The 24,768-nt window shown below is 42.1% G+C and overlaps 1 protein-coding gene and 1 long non-coding RNA gene across 3 annotated transcripts in view; one reads left to right on the top strand and one right to left on the bottom strand.

Moving 5' to 3' along the window:
• Positions 1-24,768, top strand: part of LOC310749485 — a 465,633-nt gene that overhangs the window by 391,629 nt on the left and 49,236 nt on the right. The gene's annotated exons all lie outside the window — the stretch shown is intronic.
• Positions 1-24,768, bottom strand: part of XRCC5 (X-ray repair cross complementing 5) — a 45,894-nt gene that overhangs the window by 9,656 nt on the left and 11,470 nt on the right. The window contains exons 9-19 of one of the 2 annotated variants that reach the window (XM_083585080.1): positions 24,460-24,572; positions 22,910-22,972; positions 21,784-21,921; positions 20,876-20,966; positions 19,924-20,057; positions 17,625-17,821; positions 15,567-15,660; positions 14,316-14,385; positions 4,613-4,722; positions 4,018-4,114; positions 1,508-1,640 (exon numbers count right to left, since the gene is read on the bottom strand). In XM_083585080.1, the coding sequence (XP_083441206.1) occupies positions 1,537-1,640; positions 4,018-4,114; positions 4,613-4,722; positions 14,316-14,385; positions 15,567-15,660; positions 17,625-17,821; positions 19,924-20,057; positions 20,876-20,966; positions 21,784-21,921; positions 22,910-22,972; positions 24,460-24,572 (1,211 nt within the window). In that variant the 3' untranslated portion in view covers positions 1,508-1,536. Of the gene's footprint in view, positions 1-1,507; positions 1,641-4,017; positions 4,115-4,612; positions 4,723-14,315; positions 14,386-15,566; positions 15,661-17,624; positions 17,822-19,923; positions 20,058-20,875; positions 20,967-21,783; positions 21,922-22,909; positions 22,973-24,459; positions 24,573-24,768 lie in introns of those variants that run through there. The other variant, XM_083585079.1, reaches the window with a different exon arrangement.

Below are 24,768 nucleotides of genomic sequence, written 5' to 3'. Positions count from 1 at the left end.
TTAAGGCTGCTATGGCCTTTGAAGCAGAAAGCATCATGGATCTGCTAAGGTTATACAGCTGAGAAGACTGCAAAGTCTCAACACATCATCCCTGTATGCTTTTTTCCCTGACACTGTGGATGTAAAACCATTACTGTACAGGCAATATTGAAGTAAAAGCAAGTTGTCAAATTTAAAAGCCTTTTTCCACTGGAGCAGATCCCATTTTACATAGTTAATTAAGGTAAAACGCTATTTCTGAAAGTTACATATTTGCTCCAAGGCCTCTAGAGTGGCATCTCGGCACTAAATTAGATGTAAACAACACATCAGAGTCTTGAAGACACTGAGGATGAGAAATTGCTTAGCAACAAAATTAAACTTTTTATTTCCCATCAAGAAGGCACTGAGTATCAGCAGTTGATTTTTATTCTTTCCTGACAAGATCTGTTTTACATTTATGCAGAAGCAAAATTACACGTAATGGTTGTGCTGAAATCCATTACCTTCCTTGAGATAACGACAGGCTGTGCTTGGCAGGGCTGTTCTTATAACATTGCAGCTCTGCGTTCTGAAGAGGAACACGCTCCCCACCTGTGCTCTTTCATGAATATACTGCCTTAGAGAGAACAATTCTCCCAAGGAAAGGAATTAAAGTCCCCGCCAATACAAGATGTGGGCCATGGGTTAAGCTCTTACCCATGTATATGGACTTACCTCATGCACTGTCCCATTCATGCAACTTAGAATGCCCATGATCAGTGACTTAGATGACTTGGCCTGCTCACATGCTGGCATCACATACAAATATATCATGGCACACAGTGCGTTTAAGTGGGATACAAGCTTACATGGGAAATGGCTTTCCATGTGCACTATGTGCTGAATAAATCAACTTCAATGCCTGGATAAAATATTCAGCAGAATCAGCAAGAAAGGAGGTGGAAGAGTAGCTTGTGCCACTTCAGAATGCAGGGGCACAATGCTTCCCTATGTAAAAAGCTCCCTGCATATGGTAAACTAGAGCACCAGGGAGAAAGTTTTAGAGAATATATGCAGATAGGATATATTATTTATCTAGTATCATTTAAAAATGGCATCCCCACACCTTCAGTCTGAAGTGGTATAGGCCCAAATTCTACCACCTCACTTTGCTGCATGTGGGAGCAAAAACTCATTCACAGGAAAGATATAGTAGGGAGGACAAAATAGCTGGCGGACTCTCAGAGCAGCTGGAGATAGAGACCTGCTATCATGAATGCACATCTGTGCACAGGCATACAGCAAGCTGTACTAAGATATTTTGCTGCTTAAGGGGGCACAGGAAATGCCCCCCAAGACGGGGGCAGGGGGGAGAGAGAGAACTGCTCTTTCCTGTCAAAATCTATTGCCGGAGGCAGTCATCTCACTCTGCCTAACAGTAGGGCCGGCCCTAGCTGTACCATTTTTTCACACTCATCAATCTGCACACCCAAAAGGTAGGTTAGGTTCGCCACACTACATACTGACAGAGTTTCCAGAAGAGAAACCTTTGCTTGTAAGCTACATATTTTTTTCTTAAAAAATAAAAATAAAAGGCACTCTATCCAATACCTTTTGGGCATCTTCAGCTGTCAGAGAGCTTCCTTCAGTTTCTTCTTTGGTGATCAAGGAAATTCTATCTATGAATAATCAAACAAAAGACAAGTACCATACTATAATTTTCTCCGAGTGGAAGTAGAAGATTTTACGGTCACAAAACCAATGTTTTCTTGAGGTCCACAGGGTGAAACAGCTCTCGCAAAAAAATCTCAAGTACCACGGTGTATAAAAACAACTAATGAATGTTTGTAATAGATTAAAAAACCAACCATTTCAAGGTGTGTGCTTTTCCCTGGACCAACTAGTTTCTAGAATACTAGAAAGATGACTTTGAGTTACACCAATTTTGCTCGTCTGGAGGGGAAAAAAGGAATAAAACAGGTTTTACATGGCATACAGTGATGCTGATCTAGCCAAGTGTATAGGTTAGGTGTAATTTGACTTAAGAAGTTAATGTGCCTAACAACTGGTTCCTGCACATATTCACCATGCCTCATGTAAGTCACACTTACAAGCTGCATTTAACCACTAACTGAGCTACTGTAACTCGGATGGAATATTTACTGGAAATTTAACTTCTGCAGGGACAGATGAGTAATATAAGATCGACTAAGATGTTTAGCTTACATAAGGATCTCGTGTAGGGCCTTCAGATAGGAAGAGGTGAGAATAAGGGTTGAGGAGACAGGATAGACGGGATTTAAGGAGTGGTTAAAAACCTCATGAATGGGCCATGGACAGGACCAGCTCCACGTTGCCTGAAGAAGAGGAGCAAAACCTTCACACACATTTTAAAGATGGCAAGAGGCTTGTGCTGCAGAGAATACAGGGGGTCTGGGATGCAAGCAGACTAAATGCCAGGAAGGAGAGCAGCAGTGGTGGTAGGGAACCTCGCATAGGACCTAGTAAGGGTTTGTATGGAAAAGGAAGGCCAAATCCCATATGCCGATTGTAAACAACTAGAAAATACTTTGTTTGCTAGTGTCTAGCAATAAAGACACATTGTTACATTCTGCGCAGTATAGCCCAAGATTTCCTTAACCAAAGCCAGTGCTCCCCTTTCACAAATGGAGATGCCAGGACAGAGAGAAACAGTAACTTGTCAAACGTTACACCAATAGTTAAAATGAAAACCCATGAGGCTTGTTTTTACGATTGATTTCATACACTGTATACTTTTGTAATTTTTGTGTGCACGGCTTAGACATTTTTGTGAGTAAATAGCTGAATAAATACATAATAACAAATAAATGCAAGTGCATGACTAACAAAGCTATTAGCCACCATTCTCTGGAGTCCCTGACGTGAACACCTTTTGTACTAGTTTCAATTTCATCGCTCCGCTTTCTTTCTCCTTTATGCTTACAGTTATACCTCATTAACTCAAATGACACTAGTCAGGACTCACACACGGCATGATGAATTCCGGATTCTAGGGAGAAATTGCAACCACCACAACAGGACTGCCACAGAGCACATGCTCTTCCTCAACCATGGTAAGCGGTTACCTGAGTGCATCACTCAGTTGTGGGAGAGAGGGGGACATCAGTGGAAGGCGTGGGTATGTGGCCAAGACCCAGGAACATTGAGCTGCCGCCAATATAGGAATATGTGGACTCAAGTTTTGATTATTAAAATGTTCTGGCTTTTGCCTTACTACTCAGGCATGGCACACCCTTGCTTAATTCCCTATGCTCGGTGGTATCAATGTAACATTCTGCTTTGGAACAGTGGGTTGTACACAATCAAGTCATCCCATTAACTCAAGGGCTTTCACCTATGCAATGGGACTTCCTCTTGTGTGCCCCGCCTCCATCTGTACTGAGGGTTCCCAACCTTCCAGAGCAGATCTCTGGGAATGTGGGAGATGTGGAAGAGTGGAAGTTCTGTGGTACAGGTGGAAGTACTTGTGCTAATGGGATGACTTTGCTAGATATAACCCAGTGTCTGCATGCAATTTTTAGTGCAAAAGTTTTTGGTTTTTTTATTATAATTTATGTATTAAATCTGCATACCACCCTTCATCTGCAGATCTCAGGGCAGTTCACAGCATAAAAATACAGGATAAAAACACAACACGCATGTATAATATATTATTTTGTATTCCCTTTTATGGCACACAAGGAAAAAATCAAATGCATTTCAGATCTACAAAGTAAGGTAAATAGATACAACTGCACAAAGTGGTAAGTAAAATACTTGGGGGGGGACATAACAAAAAAGGAAATAACTGCATTCCAGAGCAGTCACCCCCCCCTACATACTGTATATAAAATAAAATAAAATAACATGTTTTTTAATATAGATTCTCTGCAGAGATGTACTACAGGTCTGCATTCAGTGCACTCATTCTTCTGGAAAGAATTGTGAGCACAATCATGCAATTTCCGATTTGCCTCTAAGCTTCACTCCTCTCCTCCCCCTTGCACCGTACATTGTAAATAATGTCTGACATACCTTGTATTACAGTCTCCCAGAAATCAGTTAAATTTTTATCTTCCACTCTCTTTTTCAGGGCCTGCAGAAAATCATTAAAGCACTGCACCTCTGACAGCTGAAACAACAAGGATAACAAAGGAATCACAGCGATGAATAAAAGTTAGCATGACACCCGTGACACCATATTCTTAATTCATCATAATACACTGCCTGAATAAATGGGGGGGGGGAGGAGGTAGCATTTCAAACCACTGCACATTTATCTGGCCCCACTCAGAAGCAAACTTCTAATGCGTGGTGAGTCACTAAAGAAATGACATTTCACAAAGCAGCACTGTCTTTTTTTGTGATTTGCTTTATTCAAGAAGTTATTTGGGAATTGCACAGCTTCCTTTTCATCTAACAGGTCAGAGGGATTGTCTTTCCACATTTGAAAAGCCCCAGTGGAACTTGGTCTAAACTCTGAAGAGGCCAAAGTGCCAATATATAACACCAAGGTGTCTTTTAAGCCTCCAGAATGCCATAGCCATTTTAATTCTGTGCATCCTTTTTGATGTTGTCACGTCATCCCTCTACTCTCCAGCAATGAGTGCAGTTTCCACATGCACATTACCTTAATAGCTTCCTCTCGGAAAACTTTTATGCAGTCAATGCTCTTCATATAATACAGATGCCCCTTGTTCTCCAGAAACTGGTGGATGTGGTTTATCAGCTGCTGACTAACTGAAAGGCAAGAACCAGAAAATTAGAAAAATTGCTCATAAAGCAGAACCAATGTGTATCTTGTGCAAACTACATATGCATTAAAACTAAGGTTAAAACTTTGACATGGGAAGCAGGGGCTTCAGTGGGTGGCAATAATTTATTTGATTTAAGGCAGAGATCGGCAACCTCTGGCCCGTGGGCCTAATTTGGCCTTTGAGATTGGCCTGCTGAGCTGCTTGGGGAAAATCACATGTCTGCTAGCTAGCACATGCCTGATGTCGTACAAGATGACAGGTGCAGGAAACTTCAAGCCACAACAAAAACCAAGAAGAATTGGGAGCATGCTCTTCAGAGTGCTCCCAACTCTTCCTTTGCATCAGAAAGGCTGCATTTTGTGAATTTGGTGTCTTTTTGTTTACATGCCAATCACTGATCAGTGCTTACAGCAAGCCCCACTAGAATCACTGCCCAAAGCAAGGCTGCTTGGGCCACCTGATATCATGGCTACACTGTCCTGTCAAAAATACCCCATAGGGAGAGAGGGTAGGGAAGCTCGGGATCTTGCCCAATCTGATTTTGGAAGTTCACAATATAGGAACTGTTGTTAAATAGGAGCCCATAGAATAAAATCCAGATGTGCAAAGCAGAATAGGCGAACCCAGTAGCTATAGTTGGAAACAGAATAAAGATTTGAGCCCATCTATTAGCTGGTGTTGTAAAACTAGCAAACGCTGTGGTAATTAAAATGCTAGCACTCAAGCAAAGAAGCCATGGGCTGTGGGGGCTTCGGCCCCCACAAACTTGATGGGCATTACCATTCAAATGGTGTGTGCGCACTGTGTCATGTGATTGATTATGAGGGGCGGGGCTTACCTGGGGCCCCACAATATTTTATTCAAGTTGGCACCCCTGCACTCAAGACAACAGCTTGGCATGTAAGCTGTTTCTCTGCTCCTTTGAAGAAGGGTGTGTGTGTGTGTTTTCCACCAACTCCCATTTCCATCTGCAAACCCTAGGCACAATAGTCCACATCAAACTATTGTGGGTGAGACATGGGAAAGCCTTTTTCCATAAATGTGAATTTTGTTTCTGTTCATGAAAGGAAATACAGGATCCAAAATACTGATTGTAACATTTTGATTCTCCTTCTTTTACTAGGTTAGTATCTCATGAAAGAAACATCATACGCAAGACAAAACTGGGTCAAAGTGGCAGGGTAGGAATTGAGACCGACAGAATAGAAAGTAGAAAGACATGGCATAGCCAGTCAATGAAGGCAACACCTCCTAGAGGAAATATTTCCTCTTCACATAGACAGTAAAGGCTCGGATCAAAAGGTGATATTGCTCATTAAGTCCTGACCAATAGTTACTGAGACCTTTATCACATTTTACATGTACATTTATCAGAAATAAAAATGATGCTCATATGAAATACCAGTTAAGTATATTTTGCCCTGTTGCACTTTACACTTCTATAGCCCAAACAGAAACTACAGTATAAATAAGATGAAATAGGAGTGTTGTGAGGTGGTTGAAGAATGGTTTTTTTAAACCTGATTTTTAAAATTCTCAGTTTCACTAGATACCCCTGGGGGAGGGCACAATTTAAAATGCCATTTGGATGCAATGCAAACATTTTAAAGGTCACACAATCTCTTAAAAACTGAATATGTGAGGCTCTGAAAGAAACTGAGAGAAAGCCCATTTCCCATATACTGAAGAACAAAGGACAAAATGTGTGCCTTGATCTTGATAAATTTATTATCATGCAGAGCAGGGCATTTTTCAGCTGGAACTCACCGGAACTCAGTTCTGGCACCTCTAAGGTGGGTGCCATTGCCATTATAAGAGAACACGGGAGGCGTTCACAGTGAGTTCTGGCACCTCTTTTTATAGAAAAATAGCACTGGTCCAAAGTATGAATACTTAGCCTGTCAAACAGCATGGATGCTCCTTTTTCATGCAGTGGAAAATTGATCACTAAATACTTGCTTCCAAAAAATAGGATGCTAGACAAGATGGGTCTTTGATGTGATCAAGAAGTGCTCTTTTTCCAAGGCCTTAAATCCTTGAATCTATGGTCCAATCTTGGCTCACCAGGCTTCACCTCCCCCACCAAACCCCCCCAACCCACTCACCTGTCAATCAGCTAATGTTACTTGTGATGTGAGCAGATGACATTTAAGCAGCAGAACTTAACACCCCCACACCCCACACATATTTTGCATCTGGAGATGTTTTAGCACATGTTAAATTTCTATCTGTAAGGAATATAACAAGTCTAAGTCAGCCTAAGCAATCTACGACTCAAAGCAGTAACTCACCAATACATTTTAAACTGAGTCATTGTTTTAATAACAACTTCCATTAATGGGATAATAAGAAACATAATCACTGAAGGAATCATTACAACTTATTAATCTCCAAGGACACAAGGTAACTCAAAGCCTTGCTGCATCCTGGAATGTAAATGAAACTGAAAACATGCTTTCAAGGCCCATTAGCTGACAAAAATGATCATAATATTAGAAAGAATGTGTGTTAATAAAATGTGTCCTTGTGTGGATATATGGGCATACATAATTGGACCCCAATGTAGGGAAACCTATCCATAAGCAGAAGCAGGTTTCTGCACATTGGATAGAATCCAGTGCCGGCACGGTCTGAGAGGCAGCAGGATCTACAAAGAGCCTCCTAGCTGAGCTGAAGTGATCAGTGTTTCTTTCAAGTCTGAAAGAGCTCACCACACCATGAGCATTGTGCTCCTAGTGAGAAGTCTGTGGGGAGGGTTGGGGACAGAAATCTGTGGACAAATGATAATTCACAAGTTATTCCCAAAATTGGAGCTTAAAAAACAAAAAGGGGTTTTGTCATGTGCAAGCCTGTCCACCAATACTAGTGCTGCAGAGATACTGAGAAGCCACTAAGTAGCTCTATAGTTCCTTGGGACAGTTTTTAAATTGCCTTCAGCTGGTTAAAACATAGCTCACCTAAGTGTAAACTGGATCCTCATTCAGGAACCATTATCATTTATCTACAAGCTTCAGAACTTAAAAGCACCCAGATGGATCAGTCCAAAGACCCATCTAGTCCAGCATCCTAGTCTCACAGTGGCCAGGCAGATGTCTCCCCAGCAACAGGAATCAGAGGCAATATATAGCCATTAGAACCAGTAGCCACTGATCATGATTAGCCAAGATCACTGGCAGTCTTATCCTCTGTGAATTTGCCTCATCTGCTATTAAAGCCATCCGAGTGAGTGGCATGTTGGATTATATGTAAAATTGGGTGGTTTTTGCCCTACTGTTCATCACTTTACATTTGCTTATACTGAACTGCATTTACCATTTTAATGCCCCTTCACCTAGTATAGGGAGAGATCCTTTTGCAGCATCTCACAACCCAGTTTTGTTATTATTATCTTGTAGTAGAAGTATAGCTGGTACTAACTATAGTAGTAGTAATGACAGTCTGGCTCCAACAAGAAACTGGAATAAATGTACAAATCAATGAAAACTTTACAATTTCAGCTCCCACAAGTGAATTCACTCCCCCCGCCCTCCCCTCTCATGGCTAATGAGTTTCTCATAAAATATTCTAATTTCTTACAAATTGCAACAATAAAAATTAAGCCCTGCTGTTCCCCCCACCTCTTAGTTCTGGAGTGCTGCTTCTTCATTGATGTGTTAAATTAAAACCCCAGGCACCAAGAAAGTGTAATAGAAGTCTTCATTGTGAGAAAGGAGCTTCAAATAATTCTCAAGTTTATCCTAGCACGTTGACCTTTTCCCTCCATTAAAATAACAACCTGGTTTCTCTCCTGTGACACTAGCAGATTTCTGAACACAGACCTGAGCCCATTTCTGCTTAGTGATAGCACTTTTTGGTAATAGCTCCCCGGGGACTAAAAATCTGCTCGAATCGTTCCATGAAGCAGTAGAATTCAGTACTCGGCTCTGGGTCCATTTCAGTCCGGCTTTTGCCCTGGTTTTGGGACCGAGACGGCTTTTGTCGCCCTAACAGAGGATCTCCGTAGACAGCTGGATCAAGGTGGGTCGAGACTGCTGATTCTTTTAGACTTGTCAACAGCCTTTGATATGGTCAATCATGAACTTTTGGACCACCGCCTTGCCGACGTGGGGATTCAGGGCACAGTCCAACAATGGCTGCACTCCTTTATCTCAGGTCGGGGACAGAGGGTGGTGCTAGGGAAGGAGTTGTAGTGGCGGCACTCCTTAGTGTGTGGAGTCCCACAGGGCGCAATCCTTTCCCCGATGCTTTTCAATATCTTTATGCGCCCCCTTGCCCAGATTGTCCGAAGTTTTGGGCTCGGTTGTCATCAGTATGCTGATGACACCCAGCTTTATCTGTTGATGGACAGCCGCACTGACTCGGCCCTGGACACACTGACCAGATGTTTGGAAGCTGTGGCTGGATGGCTGCGTGGGAGCCGGTTGAAGTTAAATCCTTCGAAGACAGAGATTTTCTGGCTGGGTCGGGATGACATGGGGTTGGGGGGGCCAACTTCCATCTCTTGCTGTGGCTCAGTTAGTGCCAGTGCCTTCTGTCAAGAGCTTGGGTGTAACCTTCGACCCCTCCCTTTCCATGGAGGCACAGGTTGCAGCCACAGCAAAGGTGGCATTTTTCCATCTCCACCTTATCAAGCAGTTGGTCCCTTACCTTTCTCGCCCTGATCTGGCCACAGTGATCCATGCGGCGGTCACCTCCTGGCTTGATTATTGTAACTCGCTCTACACGGGGCTGCCGTTGAAGCTGACCCAGAAACTCCAGCGGGTGCAGAATGCCGCGGTGAGGCTCCTTACGGGGTCCCTGCCGTGGGACCACATTCATCCAGTGCTTTACCAGCTGCACTGGCTCCCAGTGGAGTACAGGGTCAGGTTTAAGGTGCTGGTTTTGACCTTTAAAGCCCTATGCGGCCTAGGACCCACATACCTACGGGACCACTTCTCCTGGTATGCCCTGCGGAAGACCTTAAGGTCCACAAATAACAACACTTTGAAGGTCCCAAGCCACAAGGTGGTTAGACTGGTCTCAACTAGAGCCAGGGCCTTTTCAGTACTGGCCCCGAACTTGGTGGAATGCTCTGTCACAAGAGACCAGGGCCCTGCAGGATTTGACGTCTTTCCACAGGGCCTGCAAGACAGAGCTGTTCCACCTGGCCTTTGGTTTGGACTCAGTCTGACCCTTATGTTTCCCTCCCCTTATGGTTTTTAATTTATGGGCTACTACTAAAATGAGGCTACATTTTAAATTGTATTTTAACCCGTATTTTAATTAACTGTTTTTTCTTTTACATTTTATTGTAATTTTATTGGTGTTAGTCACCCTGAGTCCAGTTCTGGCTGGGGAGGGCGGGGTATAAATAAAAAATTATTATTATTATTATTATTATTATTATTATTATTATTATTAGAGATAAAAAAGAAATGTAAGGCAGAGCGACTAGCACATCTGAATCTAACACAACATACACACATACAAATCCCCATGATCTCATATGACTCAAGAAAAGGGATGTAAATCTCTGGCAAACCATCTGCTCTTTATGCGGAGAGCCGCAGGTTCGATTCTCAAGATCTCCAGGTAGGTCCTGCCTGAAAACCTGGAGAGCCATTGCCTGTCAGTGTAGAGAATACCAAGCAAAATGAGCCAATATTCTGATCTGGTATAAGGCAGCTTCCTATGTTCCTATGACTGTAGGAAAGGAGGAATAAAATAAGAAACTGAGTCATTAGTGCCATCAGCCCAGTCCTGTGGAATGCTCTGTCCATACAGATTCAGCAGGTGCCTTCTGTTTTAACATTTCAATGCCTGCTGAAGACTTTTCTACACCAGCAAGCGTACACAGGCAATTAAGAAAACTTCATTCCATAGTAGTTAGTTGATTTTTTTTATTTTAATTTTCTATTTGGCTTTTTTTGACCCATGTGCTTGTTGTTAAGCACTTTATTTTTATGATACAGCAGTATATAAATATTTTTATTATTAAAGAAATGATTATATAGTCTGGCTAGAAACCCTACCCTCTTTTTCCATTCTCTCCATCACACACACACACACACACACAGTCCAAGGCCAAAGGCGTAAAGGAAATAAGAGTACAGTGGTACCTCGGGTTAAGTACTTAATTCGTTCCGGAGGTCCGTTCTTAACCTGAAACTGTTCTTAACCTGAAGCACCACTTTAGCTAATGGGGCCTCCTGCTGCCGCCGTGTTGCCAGAGCACAATTTCTGTTCTCATCCTGAAGCAAAGTTCTTAACCCGAGGTACTATTTCTGGGTTAGTGGAGTCTGTAACCTGAAGCGTATGTAACCCGAGGTACCACTGTATTTCAGGTAATAGATTATCAAAGTATGCTAAGGCATCAAATGAATATCAAATATTTTGGGTCTATATATGCTTTGGGCTTCCCGGGACTTTGCTGAAACAACAGAAGTGGTCAATGCCAATATTAAAAAAAAAAAAAGCTGACACCAACTCTGCAACCAGCACACACACTCTGGATGTTGAGAGTCCACAGGGTCATTGCATCCTTTGTCAAAAGAGTCCTCTGTTCAAGGAAATGGAACTTGTTGGCCAAAAGGATCTCTGACCTCAAATGCATGTACTGCCAAATTTTTCAAATCAGATTTGTCATCACTGACAAATCACTCACCCATAGGAAGAAAAAAGAAACTGATGCATAACAGTCTTGACGGGACTTTGGCTTGAGAAAAAGACTTGGGAGAGAAGGACATCCTCTGGCCTGAATAACTATTAAGTAGGAGATTTGATGTTTCAAGGGAGAGCCTCCTACCCCAACCCCAACCCCCCCACTTTCAAAAGCCAGCGCGTTTGTTAAAAAAAAAAAAGAGTAAAGTTACAGACAGGGTTTGATGCATTTCACACACATCCATAAGCAGATCATGCAAATGCAGAACCTGCTATTTAGTGTAGAATTTAGCATCCTGAGTACCTCAGCTGTCATGGGGGGGGGGGTTTCCATTAAGTTTCCAAACTTCATAGTTAAAAAATACAAAATCCTTCTACAGTGGAAACTCATGTTATGTACCGTCCTGCTTACGAATGCTTCAGGTAAAGAGCTCCGCTAACCCAGAAGTAGATGCCCCTTGTTGCGACCTTTGCCTCAGGAAGCGAGCGGAAGTCGTGCAGCGGTGGCGCAGCAGCAGCAGGAGGCCCCATTAGCGAAAGCACGCCTCATGTTAAGAACAGTTTCGGCTTAAGAGCAGACCTCCGGAACGAATTAAGTTCGTAACCGGAGGTACATCTGTATTAATAAATTAGGGAGAGGGCTAAGCTCAATCCTTTGGGCAAGGTTTCAACATGCAGGGAGGGGGCTTTCTTTCCTTTCCTTTCTTTTCAAAGATGGGGTAAATTAAAAAATGCCATTTTCCATCTGCACTCTGAAATAATGCAAGCAAAAAGTTCTGCCAACTCACTCTCACCCAGAGTAACCAGATACACCTTTATACCTGTATAGAAGCGGAAACTATTAAAGGAGCACCTGGCCACCCTAGTTTCACACAATTTGCTAAAATGCATCAAATTGTGACCTGTTACTACTTAACAGCAGCAGCACCAACTCATAATTACAAGGTTTGAGGTATTAATTTGTCGAGCTCAGCGCTATTTCCCTCAAGGATTTTTCCTCTCCCTCAGAAAGCTGCGATTCTGTGCATGAGCAGACTCCTCCCCTTTACTACACAAAACCTTTATTATAATTATGTACAGGACTGTGTGTATGTGCACACTTTAAAAGAAACTGAGTACGGGTTTTCTGGCAGCATCTATCTCTCTTTTGTGCTTTCATGCTTTGAACAGGCAAAGGACGAAGTAGGCCTACAAGGTCTCGCAGTTGCCTGAACCTGTCAGGTGTGGGAAAGGTACACCCATAGGGCCAAACTGAAAAGGAAGAATCACACCGTAGTGGCAGAAAAAGGCACTATAACTCAAGGTGCGCCAAATCACATCCGGAAGGGAAGAATCAGGAGCACATTCTAAGTGATAGCAGGTGATTGACAGGTCGGTGGACCCACCCACCTCTCAAAAGTTGCGTATGGCAGGGGGAGTTTTGGATCTTGCCATCTCCATCCCTGACATAAATAAGATGAAGTTAGAATAAAGTTTCACAAAAAATAAAAATAAAAAAATACTTGGGAAGTTAAAATAATGTGTTTTTGTTACATCCAAAGCTATTTCTTGGGTTTTCTACTTTTAAATTAACACACTCATATGCTGAATGGGAACACTTAAGAATGTCACCAATCTCTTTTCCTTAATGAGTATGTAGACCATATCCCACACAATCTACCCTGTAATTATAAAGCATTCCACAAGCGGAAGGTAAATTGGCACTAAGTGTCCAAGCCATTCAAGCAAAGACATTAGACACTTCAGAAACAGCTAGTGAGCCGACAGTTTTCCATCTACTGAGCTGATTTTAATAAATGCATGCTAAAGACACTCCAGTCTTACAGAACTAATGTTCCTAATGCACTATTTATTTTATTAGCTATGATTTTTAAAGTACATGTGGTCTAAGTCAACAACATTTTGCTAAGTTCACCATTTTCAGAGCAATCCCTCCTCTCCCTCTTATATCTGGGGTGGTGGAGCTTTGGATTAGGTGAAGATATACCTCCATCCAGCCATGGGCATAGCCAGAATTTTTGTTAGGGAGGGACGGGCCTTTTGTTGGAGAGAGCAGAACCTCAGTTTGCTGTCTTTTTATTTATTTTTATTGACTGGGGGGCAGCTGCCCCTCCCTGCCCCCCCCCCCCGGCTACACTCATGCATCCAGCTCTCCCACTGTCTGCCAGAGAGTGTTGTGTGGTGCCTGGATCTTAAGCCATTCTCACTTCTGTCACACGATCACATCATGCCCAATCACTGTGCCAGCCTGTAGATGTCACTATGACTGGGTCAAAATCATGTCTGATTGTGTCTCCCGCACACACACATACCTTGCACACACACATATCTTCCACGGCAAGCAGCCAGGATGAGGCACTGGCCCCATCAATCCTCTCAAACAGGAGTTTGGATTGTGTCCTTAGAAAATTCAAAGTATTATTGCTGCCATTTGACATAATTAAGGCAGCAGCTGTACTGGTGAAGATCAGGTGAGAAGGCAAACATTACAAATGGTGACTAAGAGGAAACTATTACAACTGTACACAAATAAACCTGAGCAATCAAAGTCAAATTCCAGTAATATAAACAATAAATGAAAATGCCACACCTATCCAGTCCTACTCCATATATACCAATATTCCTCCTACCTACAAAAAAAAATTACATAAGTATAGAGGATACTCGCCGCTTGTGCATGCGCAGACGCTCAAAATGACGTCACGCACATGCACGGAAGTGGCAAAACGCGACCCACGCACACGCGCAGTCGTGTCTTACATTCTATTCAGGATGCGAACGGAGCTCCGGAACGGATCCCGTTCGCATCCCGAGGTACCACTGTACATAGAATTTGGCTGATTAAGAAAGAATGGGTTGGTGGTTTTTGAGCTCAGAATCCCTGGACCCCAAATGGATTGTCAAAAGAAATTAGAAAACAAACACCTATCCACTTACCATCCTTGAAGTCAACATTTTTCTGCCTCACCAGCACTTTGAAGTTTTCTGCAGGATTAACACTTCCAACCTACAAAATAATCCAGCAAAGGTTACATCTTCAGCCTATGTTCTGGTCTCACTTACTAAAGGGGAACACCCAATGTTCCTGTAACTTGATTTCATTGGTACGTATCCATTCAGAAACAGCATGTCCTCAACAATGCCTTAACAGGTATCAAGAACAAAAGCAAATTCGCACGGAACACCCACCCACTGTGAATGAAGTTTGATTGCAATTAACTTTGTCATAAGAAAAGGAGAACAGCAGGGAGCTTGGCCAGTCCCTCTGCCTGCCATTCCACTCCTACAATATTTCTTTCTCCAAGTCAACAACTTATGCAACATTTTCTGAATATATACAGTCATAACTTGGATCCCGAATGCCTTGGTACTCGAACATTATAGATCCCAAATGCCACAAACCCGGAAGCGACTGTTCCGGTTTGCAAATGTTCTTTGGAACCCAAACATCTGACGGGGCTTCCACGGCTTCCGATTGGCTGCAGGAGCTTCCTGCAGCCAATCAGAAGCCGTGCTTTGGTTTCCAAACGTTTTGGAAGTCGAACGGACATCCAGAACGGATTCCATTCGACTTTCAAGGTACAACTGGGGAGAGAGAGAGAACGAGAGAAAGACTACATTCAGAGGATACAATCTTAAGCACCCTTACTTGGCCATAAGATTCCATGGTCATACTGCTGCCAAACAAAGTGGTTATGATCAAGGTATATGCAAGGCCTGGTTAATATACACGGCTTTCAACCCATGCAACTTCTGTATCTCAGTTCATGTTGATGTGATCGTGATTATCTAAGCAGCAGCTTCTGCAATCTGAAAATTCTTAGTTCACAAGCTGCACTGCTCCACCAGTAGACCATTGGTATGTGAAGGGGGCAAAACAGTGACGTATAAAATGTGAACTGATCTTGAAACATAACTCACTCATCTAAATTGTGTCTCAGAACTATCATTGCCAGTATGGCATTCTTGGGCAGTAAAAGGAACATTTCAAGGAGCCTGTGTGTTTCTCCATCATCTTACCCAAATGAAGGCAAGCACACTTCCCCACTTCCCTATCCATCACCACATTGGATAATTATGTGGGGAGAAATTGGCCTATGTGGACACTGGAAATAACCCCATGTCAGGGAGTGACATGCTTAGAATGACAGCCAATCTAACCTATTAGCATCTGCCAAAAGTACTTACCATGGTGACATTGCCTTCAGCAAGGTTTGCAATTCTAAAGTCACCTTCATCATCTTCTGTTTTTGCCTTTTTAGCATTGGGCCCATCTTCATTACTGGAAGCAGACAAGACAAGGCTATCAATCCGAAGAAACTATTTCAGGAATAAACTAACAGGGCAATTTATATCTTAAACACATATATACTGTGAAGATAGTTTCAAGAGCAACACTTCTAGTTATGTAGCTGTATTTCGGGCTCCTAACAAATTACACCTGTTTCAGTCAAAAGGGAATCGGAAAATAAGGAATCGAATTTGACCCCAGAATAATGGGGTAGCCAAAAGGAGAAGGCCATTGCTTTTCCTAGGTCTCTGTGGGGGGAAAGGTATTATCCCTATACTTTGCCAATATGGCAACTTGGGTTTTTATCTATCTGCGTTAACACTTACAGGATATTATGCATTCACATCAGATTTATTTTTCTTGATTAAACTGGCATGAAAGTTAATGGAAATTTAATGTTTAAGAAGGAAATCTATTTACCCTTCCAATGTAATTTTCTAGTTCATGTTGTGAAATGGGTAACTATTAAGTATCTGTGTACACTGAAGACCTGTATGTCATCAAACCCATCTCCTTGATCAACACGCATAAAGGCTAGATCAACTTGCAGCTGTCAGTACTTACATGACAAACCCCAATTAAAATATGCAAGACCTCTCTGTCACACTGGATAGCCTTAGACTACAATCAAAATTGCTTTCAAAAGCCAAATATCAAATTTTTAACAAGTAGTTTTAAACTCATCTAAATCAGACCCACATTTAGCGTACGGCAAGAAGTATGAAGACTCCAACAGGAATTGAGATTGTGACCTGATTCACATGTTACTGCAGCAGCTTGGGGGTTGCTTATCTGTGGTCTGAACCCACTATTTTTTGGTTTATGGTATCAAGAAGGAAGATGCACGTGAGATGAATGGTAGAGTTACTTCTAATGGCAGTGTCTTTTCCCCTTTTCATGTGAAAAGAAACTACACTGTCTATCTGGCATGTACAGATTCTCCATCCAGACACCTAATTTAGCAGGCTAGGGCCAACAAGATTTGTTTTATTCTTTCCAATGTATCCTTATTTAAATTTGTGGCATGCCCCACCCCCACAACTTAGAATGGGAAACCCTGGTTAAAATAGCATCCTTATGAAAAAACAGAGTAAAACTTGGCACAGTTAAAACAGTTCACCCTTGACACGCATCTAAGGGCAGTTCAACCAACATTGCTGAAATATTGGTATTTTTATTTATTTTATGACATTTCTATACCACCATTTCCTTCCAAGGAGCTCAAGGTGGTGTACATGGTTCTCTTCCTCCCCATTTCATCCTCACAACAACCCTGTGAGGTAGGTTAGACTAACAGATGGTGACCGGCTCAGGGTCACCCAGTGAGCTTCATGGCTGAGTGGGGATTCGAACCCTGGTCTCCACGTCAAGCACTAACCATTACGCCACACTGGCTCCTACATTCTCACACATTTGGCATCACTCTGGAGAAATAAAGTTCCACAATAGCGGAATGGATACTGAAAGCATAGCTGTCAACTTTTCCCTTTTCTTGCGAGGAATCCTATTCAGAATAAGGGAATTTCCCTTTAAAAAAGGGAAACGTTGACAGCTATGACTGAAAGCCCTCTTCTATGGGTCCTTGATAGCTAAAATTAAAAGCAGAGATAGTCTACTCAAGAGCAGAGCATGCTTTTGGTCTACCTCAGCTGTCATAAAAGCCACAGAGAAGGTGGCATTCTCTGAGCTACGCTGGAGAAAACCATTAAGACATGGGTGGGAACAGCAACACATGCCTCCCCCATGTTTGCAAAGAGGCATCTTTGTCCTTGAGGTTATGAGGGCACAAAAGACAGAAACTAGGTCTACATCCAACCAAAATACCTGCATCTCTTTACACAGAGGTAATGAAATCCCTCCTGGCCAACACAACCTGAGATTGCAGGTGTAAGGATGTGGCTAGAGGAAACTGAATTAGCTAACAAACAATTTGCACCAGGCCTATGATAACTTACTTATCTTTGAAGATATGCTGAGCTGTTTTCTGCTCTTTAATTTTATCTGCTTCCTTCAAGGGAAAAAGCGCTTTTAATTTCTCAAGGGGAGCCTGGCATTTCTCAGTCACTTCTTGTGGTGTCCCCAACATGTCTGAGAGGTGTTTTTCAATAGGAGGCAAAGGTGCATCAGGATGGAAAGCCTTATGCTGTAGGCACTAATGGGAAAGCAAAAGAGGACAAGTGATTCTCTGTTTGTCTGTCTGTTTCTCTCTCACACACGCACACACAAATATACAAACATATAAAACAGTATATGAGAGCTGGACCATAAAGAAGGCTGATCACCAAAGAATTGATGCTTTCGAATTATGGTGCTGGGGGAGACTCTTGAGAGTCCCATGGACTGCAAGAAGATCAAGCCTATCCATTCTTAAGGAAATCAGTCCTGAGTGCTCACTGGAAGGACAGTTCTGGAAGCTGAGGCTCTAATACTTTGGCTACCTCATGAGAAGAGAAGACTCCCTGGAAAAGACCCTGATGTTGGGAAAGATTGAGGGCACAAGGAGACGGGGACGACAGAGGACGAGATGGTTGGACAGTGTCCTCGAAGCTACTAACATGAGTTTGACCAAACTGCGGGAGGCAGTGGAAGACAGGAGTGCCTGGCGTGCTCTGGCCCATGGGGTCACAAAGAGTTGGACACAACTAAACAACAACAACAGCAACAAACACAGTACATGGGGTTCACTTTGGTTTCTAATATGAAATATGCCTTTCATGTAACATGGGATTTGTTGTGGAGCAAAGTTCAAATATTCCATGGCATGAAATTTTATGGATTTAAATCTATTTTGATAAATATTGAAATAATAACAACAACAAGGCAATTTACAATAAAGATAAAAACATTTCAATAAAAACATACTCCACCACAAATACTATAGCCAGGAACTGTTAGAACTGGCATCAGAGGCCAAATAGATGTTTTTTTAACAACCAATGGAAGCACAATTACAGTCTATATTTCAAAGGGACTATCATCCCACAAAACGGGTATCACTGCGGAGAAGGCCCTGTTCCAATTTGCCACAAGATGAACTTCTGCAGCCCCCAGCACAACTAACTTGTTGTGGACTTGTTCTCAAGATTTTAGTGAATAGGCAGGTCTGTGTTGTGGGAGGCTTTCTTTCAATGACATTCAGTGAAAGATGGCATTCTGGGATCATATGAGATTACAAGTAATAATCTGAGGTGAAAGTGTTCATATAGCACGAGCATACATAATGCTCACTGATGTAAGGATAATGAAATTTGGCTTTTAATAGAATAGTTTATTACTGAATGTTATGGCTTTCTGTTGGCTGTAAGCCACCTGGAAAGGACCCTGTCCTGAAGCAGATTTGTTGGATTTACATGAAACTGATTTAAAATCAGCAAGAAAAATGCCAATTTACATCAGTTTTCCCACTGATAGTTCCTTATTTCCCTTATAATTTCCCCAATTTTAGATCAAAATATACTGATTTTTTAAAACTAATTCATTTTTATTCAGCAACAGAAAGGCTGCCTAAAAATATTCAAAATAAAAGCAAGCAAGCAAACACTGAAGCCCTCCTGTGTGCTACATGCTATTTTTTAAAAAAGCATACAGAGATCCGTATACTTGGCAGAACTTTAGGATGTGTAAATATTGCTATGATAGAATTAAACCTGAATTTCCTATTTTATCAATTTAAGCCACCCAGAGCTGGATGTTAAAGCTTCTTTAACTCAGGCCTGCCTGTCAAAATACCCAGCTTCTCTGTAAGAGTTTCTCAGATATAGTCCAACACTTTCAGCAGTGAAACACTGAATTATTTTATGCTGCCCACACATTTTCCTGTGAGACTCGAGTAAATAAATGATGAGGGGCCATGTATAGGTTATTCTGCTCTGAAGCAGGTGGAAGAAGCATTTGTGGGGAAAATGCTACATAATTTAAGCAGGCTGCTACATCAGTTGCTTCGCAATAGCACAAAACCACCTGAACACAGCACACTGTCCCCAGTCTACATAATTTGTAAACACCCCAAAGACCCTAGTGGAACTGACTGAAAGCATCTTGCTCTATTTCCTACAAGGCAAGTAAGGATACAGAAATGTTCACTGTGATAACCAAAGGCAAGGGACGAGGTAGCTGTTCTCACAGGCACGGGCCTAACTTGATCACATTACATTTGCAACAAAGTTGTTTTTGCTACAGCTTAAAACAGAGAAGGAAAATATGGGAAAAAATACGGAATGTTTTAAGGTAACGGTGATATGGTCATCCTCTTACCTGATACAATCTTTGAAATTGAGGGTTGGGGAATTTGCTGGTTTTAAATATATCCTGGCTGGTCCCTTCACTCTCATCTTCATAAACCAAACTCATGGAATCAATCAGAGAGTCAACTGCACACAACTGATCCTCTGTGCCATCAGATATAGACAAAGGAATATTCAATGCATCCAGGAGATAAAGACACTATAGCCATGTTCACTTTCCCCACTACCCCCTGCCCTCACAGTCTCAAATGAGAAAATTGCTCATAACACTAGGCTGCATTTACTTTCTCCCACTGAAATCAATGGAAGCCATTTCACTTCTGAGGGGAAATGTAAGCAGTTGTGATCAGGAGCACAGCCGAGGTAGGAACTTTCCTCCACAACTTCACTACTAATAACCCCAACATCTGTATCCTCACTTGCCTTTCAAGTGCCCACATGAAATATGTCTGCAAATGAAGTCCCTTCCATTTTCTCCCATTGACTTCTAAGGGAAAATAAACTCCTCACAGATTGGAGACAAGGGTGTGTGATGTTAAGCGACTGACAACTGGGTGTGGTTTGCCCAAAATGGCGTGGCAGGCCAAATCCTGAGGCCATTTGAGCCTAATTGGGCAGTACCAGGTACTTCAATGGGTAGAACATCTAATATCTCAGAAGATGAAATCAGGATTCAATATGACCATAACGGATTGGAGAACTGTGCCAAAACTAACAAAATGAATTTCAACAAGGACAAAAGTAAAGTTCTACACAGAGGAAGGAATAAACAGGTGCACAAGTGTAGGATGGGGAAAACGTAGCCTAACAGCATGAAATGTCCTGCATATTGCAATGAGTCTTTACACCGCAACCGTACAGACATGCACCTGGGAATAAGGAGCACTAAACTCAAAGAGGCTTATTTCTGAGTAGGTATATGTAGGATTGCTCTGTTAATGATGCCAAAGTTCAAAGCTCACCTGTTGGTGTAAACTTTTTATTATTTTTTAGGGAGGAAAACATGTATTGCCTCAGATCTTCCATATACGGTAGCTGTACATAGGCCAAACACTATAAGAAGAGAGGGGAAATGTCAAAGGGGGGGAAAACATTTTCATTTCAGTTGAGTTATCATAGTATCTAAAACATAGCACAAAACACATTCTAGACTAGCACACATTCAATAGAAATGTTTATGAAATTAATAAAATAAAATTCAACAAAGCTGCCCTGAACATTTCTTGGAGAATGGCTTGACGTGTCCTTATCTTTTTCTACCTGCTATAGTTCCTATGACAGAGCAGTTTCCAAATTTGGGAATCTGGTCGGTTTCTTATAGTGGTCTGTCAAGCTTGCTTCTTTTAAGATTCCAAACCACGGCCCAAACCAAGAAGTTCTGCACTTCCCATTTACAGAGCTTCACTGGGCATCCTTTATCCACATACCTCCGCTGGCTCACACCACCTCAAACAATTCCATTTCTTCTTGTGCTTACTTTTGCCAGTCAAAAGAAGATGAAAGATGCCCCCACTTTAGTGACTGCTTAACCAAAGCAATGCTTATTAAGCACTGCATTCCATATGCGCATTCACTAAAAAGTAACGTGCCAGAAATGGCATAGCCGTCTGCAGTCTTTTTTTAAAAAATGTATGCAATGCAGAATTTTCTTTTATCAAAAAAAATACCCAGCAGCTACATACAGATTTTAAAAACCACCTCACACCAGGTTATAGGTGCAAGCACCAAACTACTGTGCTATAGTGATGCCTAGAAAGTTTCTATGACAATACTGCATTCTTAACTTGGTGGGATTTATGCTACCCACCCCTGCTAAGAAGACAGAACTGAATAGGGGTTAATAACTATATAACCATGGTAGGGGGAATACCTCGTATTCATTCTTAATTAACGGAAAGGCTACTCCAACTTGCGGGTGCGATCTTCTGTCATAGACATAACGCACTATGGCCACCATATCCAACTCATCCAAAGCATGAATGAGGGCAGAAAGAGCTACAGCTGCAGCCTGTCAAAAAGAGAGATGCAATTATACACAAGTATGATGAAAGCCTGGGAACCGCAGCAGTCATGAAAAATCAAAGAGGTAGGTTTTGAGCCAACAGTCTGACTGAAACCTCACCTTTTTTACCTCTTCAAAAGCAGTGACAGTGCACAACATCAAGAGACATACTGAAGTAGGGCACCCTCATATATACTGCACCACCGTGTCAAAATTAAATGTGTCTATATTTAAAGTTGCAGATTTAAAAACAAACCGTCGTGTGATATCACTTCTCTTAAGTTCCTATTTCTCTTTCTATTAAAGCTGGAAGAGATTCCATTTTAAAATCTGATGAGGAGAACAGGCTCTACGTTCAAAAGGGGTACAATATAAGCAAGTCGGTAACCTCCCCGATACTACTGAAGGAGGTTGGAGAAAGTGGCTCTAGAAGAGCTGTACATTTTCTATTTCCAGGGCCTCAAAACTGCCCTGCAGGTGCTATAACATCCTAGTTCGGTCCTTGGACAAAAACTCTGTTACCCTTCAATTTTTTGTGGCAAAGAAGAGGATGAGCTGAGACTCTGATTCCATTTCCTCAATGCTTCTACAATCTAGCTATGTTGCACAGTCATGCTAGAACGAGTGGAAGGGGGGGAAAGGGGGGCAAACAACTAGATTGCAACTGCACCATGATACCTACTGCTAAGAAATCAATGTAAGATCTCATCTGTATCAAGAAGATCAAAGCCCAAAAGGAACATCCAAACCATGATCTCCCAGTGCTAGTTCTTGTGACATTCTAGCTCCATTCTCCTTGCAGATTTTCGTGTTTGCTTTCTTAAAACAGTAACGCTTAAGGAAAATAACTTGTCTGTTTTTGTGATACACCAGCTTTCAACATGCTTCACATTAAAAATAAATAAATAGAAAAATGCAGCTTTTGATTCAATGACAGCCAGTCAGAGATTTAAAGATACAGCAAAACTCCAATCAGCAGGTTGGTAAAGCTCACCTCATCATCCTTTGCTGGGAAGACTTTCAGAACCTGATATCCCATGTAACGATGTCTCTGGACCTATGAATGAATGTTTCCAAAAGTTAGCTAGCTTTGACCTGGTCCAAATGTGATTTTGAACTCTTAAAAGTACTGTCTAAAAGACATGAGATTCAATTCCACAGCCAAATATAATGTTATATTCCAGGAGACTTTTAAAAATAGTTGCTAAAGCTTCTGCACTAGGTATCACTTTGAGCTACCTTCAAGCACACTCATCACTCTTCTCCCCACCTCATACTCTCAGTTACACAAGTTCATCTGTCAGCCTTCTTTCTTCACCCCTGTTGCTCCCATCATGCCTTCCACTACAGATGTGGGGGAGGAATGCAATACATTGTGCCCAGTTTCCAAGTTACTTCTCAGTGTTAGTGACCTCTGCTTTGAGGGAAGAAGGCAGGCTTGTAAGATAAATTTTGTCTCATCTTGTTCTCCATTCTGCAGCACACCGAGGCCCTATCTGCACCACACTTTAAACACTAAAAGTCTTCCCTCAAACAAATCTTTCCTAAAATGGCGCTGAGAGTTGTTAGGAGATGCCTATTCCTCTCACAGAGCTACAATTCCCAGGAAAGAGGGATTGCTTGCTTAACCGCTCCAGGAACTGTTGCTCTGTGAGGGGAAGAAGGGTCTCCTAACAACTTTCAGCACCCTTAACAAACGAGCTTCAAGGATCATAAATGTCTGACGTGGCATGGTACTGCTTTATAAGGCCTTAATGAATGGGATGTAGCTCCAAGTATGCATAAGACTTGGAGCCTTAATTCTACTGGCTATACAAAATTTGATATCTCCTGTTGTAGTCATCGTTTTGTGATGTTCAAATCACCAGTTCAGATTGTCCTCCGTGGCCAGATCAGGTATGCCCACAGCCTCTGAATATGTGCAAAATAGTGTTCAGGACTGTGTGTGCAATGCAAAAAGAAGCAGCCCAAATTTAATTCACTCACCCAAATTTTCCAACAAGATAGGGTGAATTCCACAGCCTCGGCGAATTATGAAAATTAAACAGGCCATCATGGTTTCTTATTTTGCACAATTCATTCTGCACCTTTTAAACAACACGTCCCTTTTCTATTTGTCATGGGGAGGAGCAAAAAGCCACAGAGGCACTGAAGTTCCATCCCTTGACCACTGGTATTCTTATTCAGCAATTCCTCTGGATTCTGAAATTTCACAATGCAGTTTCAATCATCTTCACAGCACACACACAACCCAGATTGTGACAAAATAAAAAGAATGCTTCTCTCCCTGCCACCCACACTCAGGCATAAGAAATAAGGGAAATGATCTCTCTCTCACACACCAACATCTACTTAAAGTGAGCTGTGATGGCTGTGTTAGAAACCAGGAGCTGAAGTTCATAGCAGCTGCCCTTGCCACCATAAGTAGCTAGCTCATTTGCAACTCATTTGTACAACCTCTTTTGCCTAGGATAAATTTTCAAGTTATGTGAAAAGCCCTACAGCAGTTGAACAATAAGCACTTCTCCAAGTTTACATCCATACCTGAGATGATCTTGTGAACCCCAAGACAGCAAAACATTTCCCATCGGTCTTGTATTTCATCTGTTCCTCGTCTACCTTAGAGAAAGGAACTATATCGCTCCCATAGCGGAATCCTGCAGAGTGAAAGAATCAGTTCCTATGTTATTAAAGGAGGGTGACTCTCACATGGGAGCCTAAATGCAGAGCAGAAGAGGATGAGAGAGAGCCTTGCAGGAAAATATGAGTGTGTGGGGTGGAACTGGAGAGGACCCTCCCACCTCACAAACCACCAGCAGCCAAGGGCCACATAGGGACACTGCCTGGAACCCC

The sequence above is a fragment of the Podarcis filfolensis genome (assembly GCF_964270895.1).
Source record: "Podarcis filfolensis genome assembly, chromosome: 1".
Classification (NCBI taxonomy): Eukaryota; Metazoa; Chordata; class Lepidosauria; order Squamata; family Lacertidae; genus Podarcis; species Podarcis filfolensis.
This window is presented reverse-complemented; position numbering and strand designations above follow the sequence as displayed.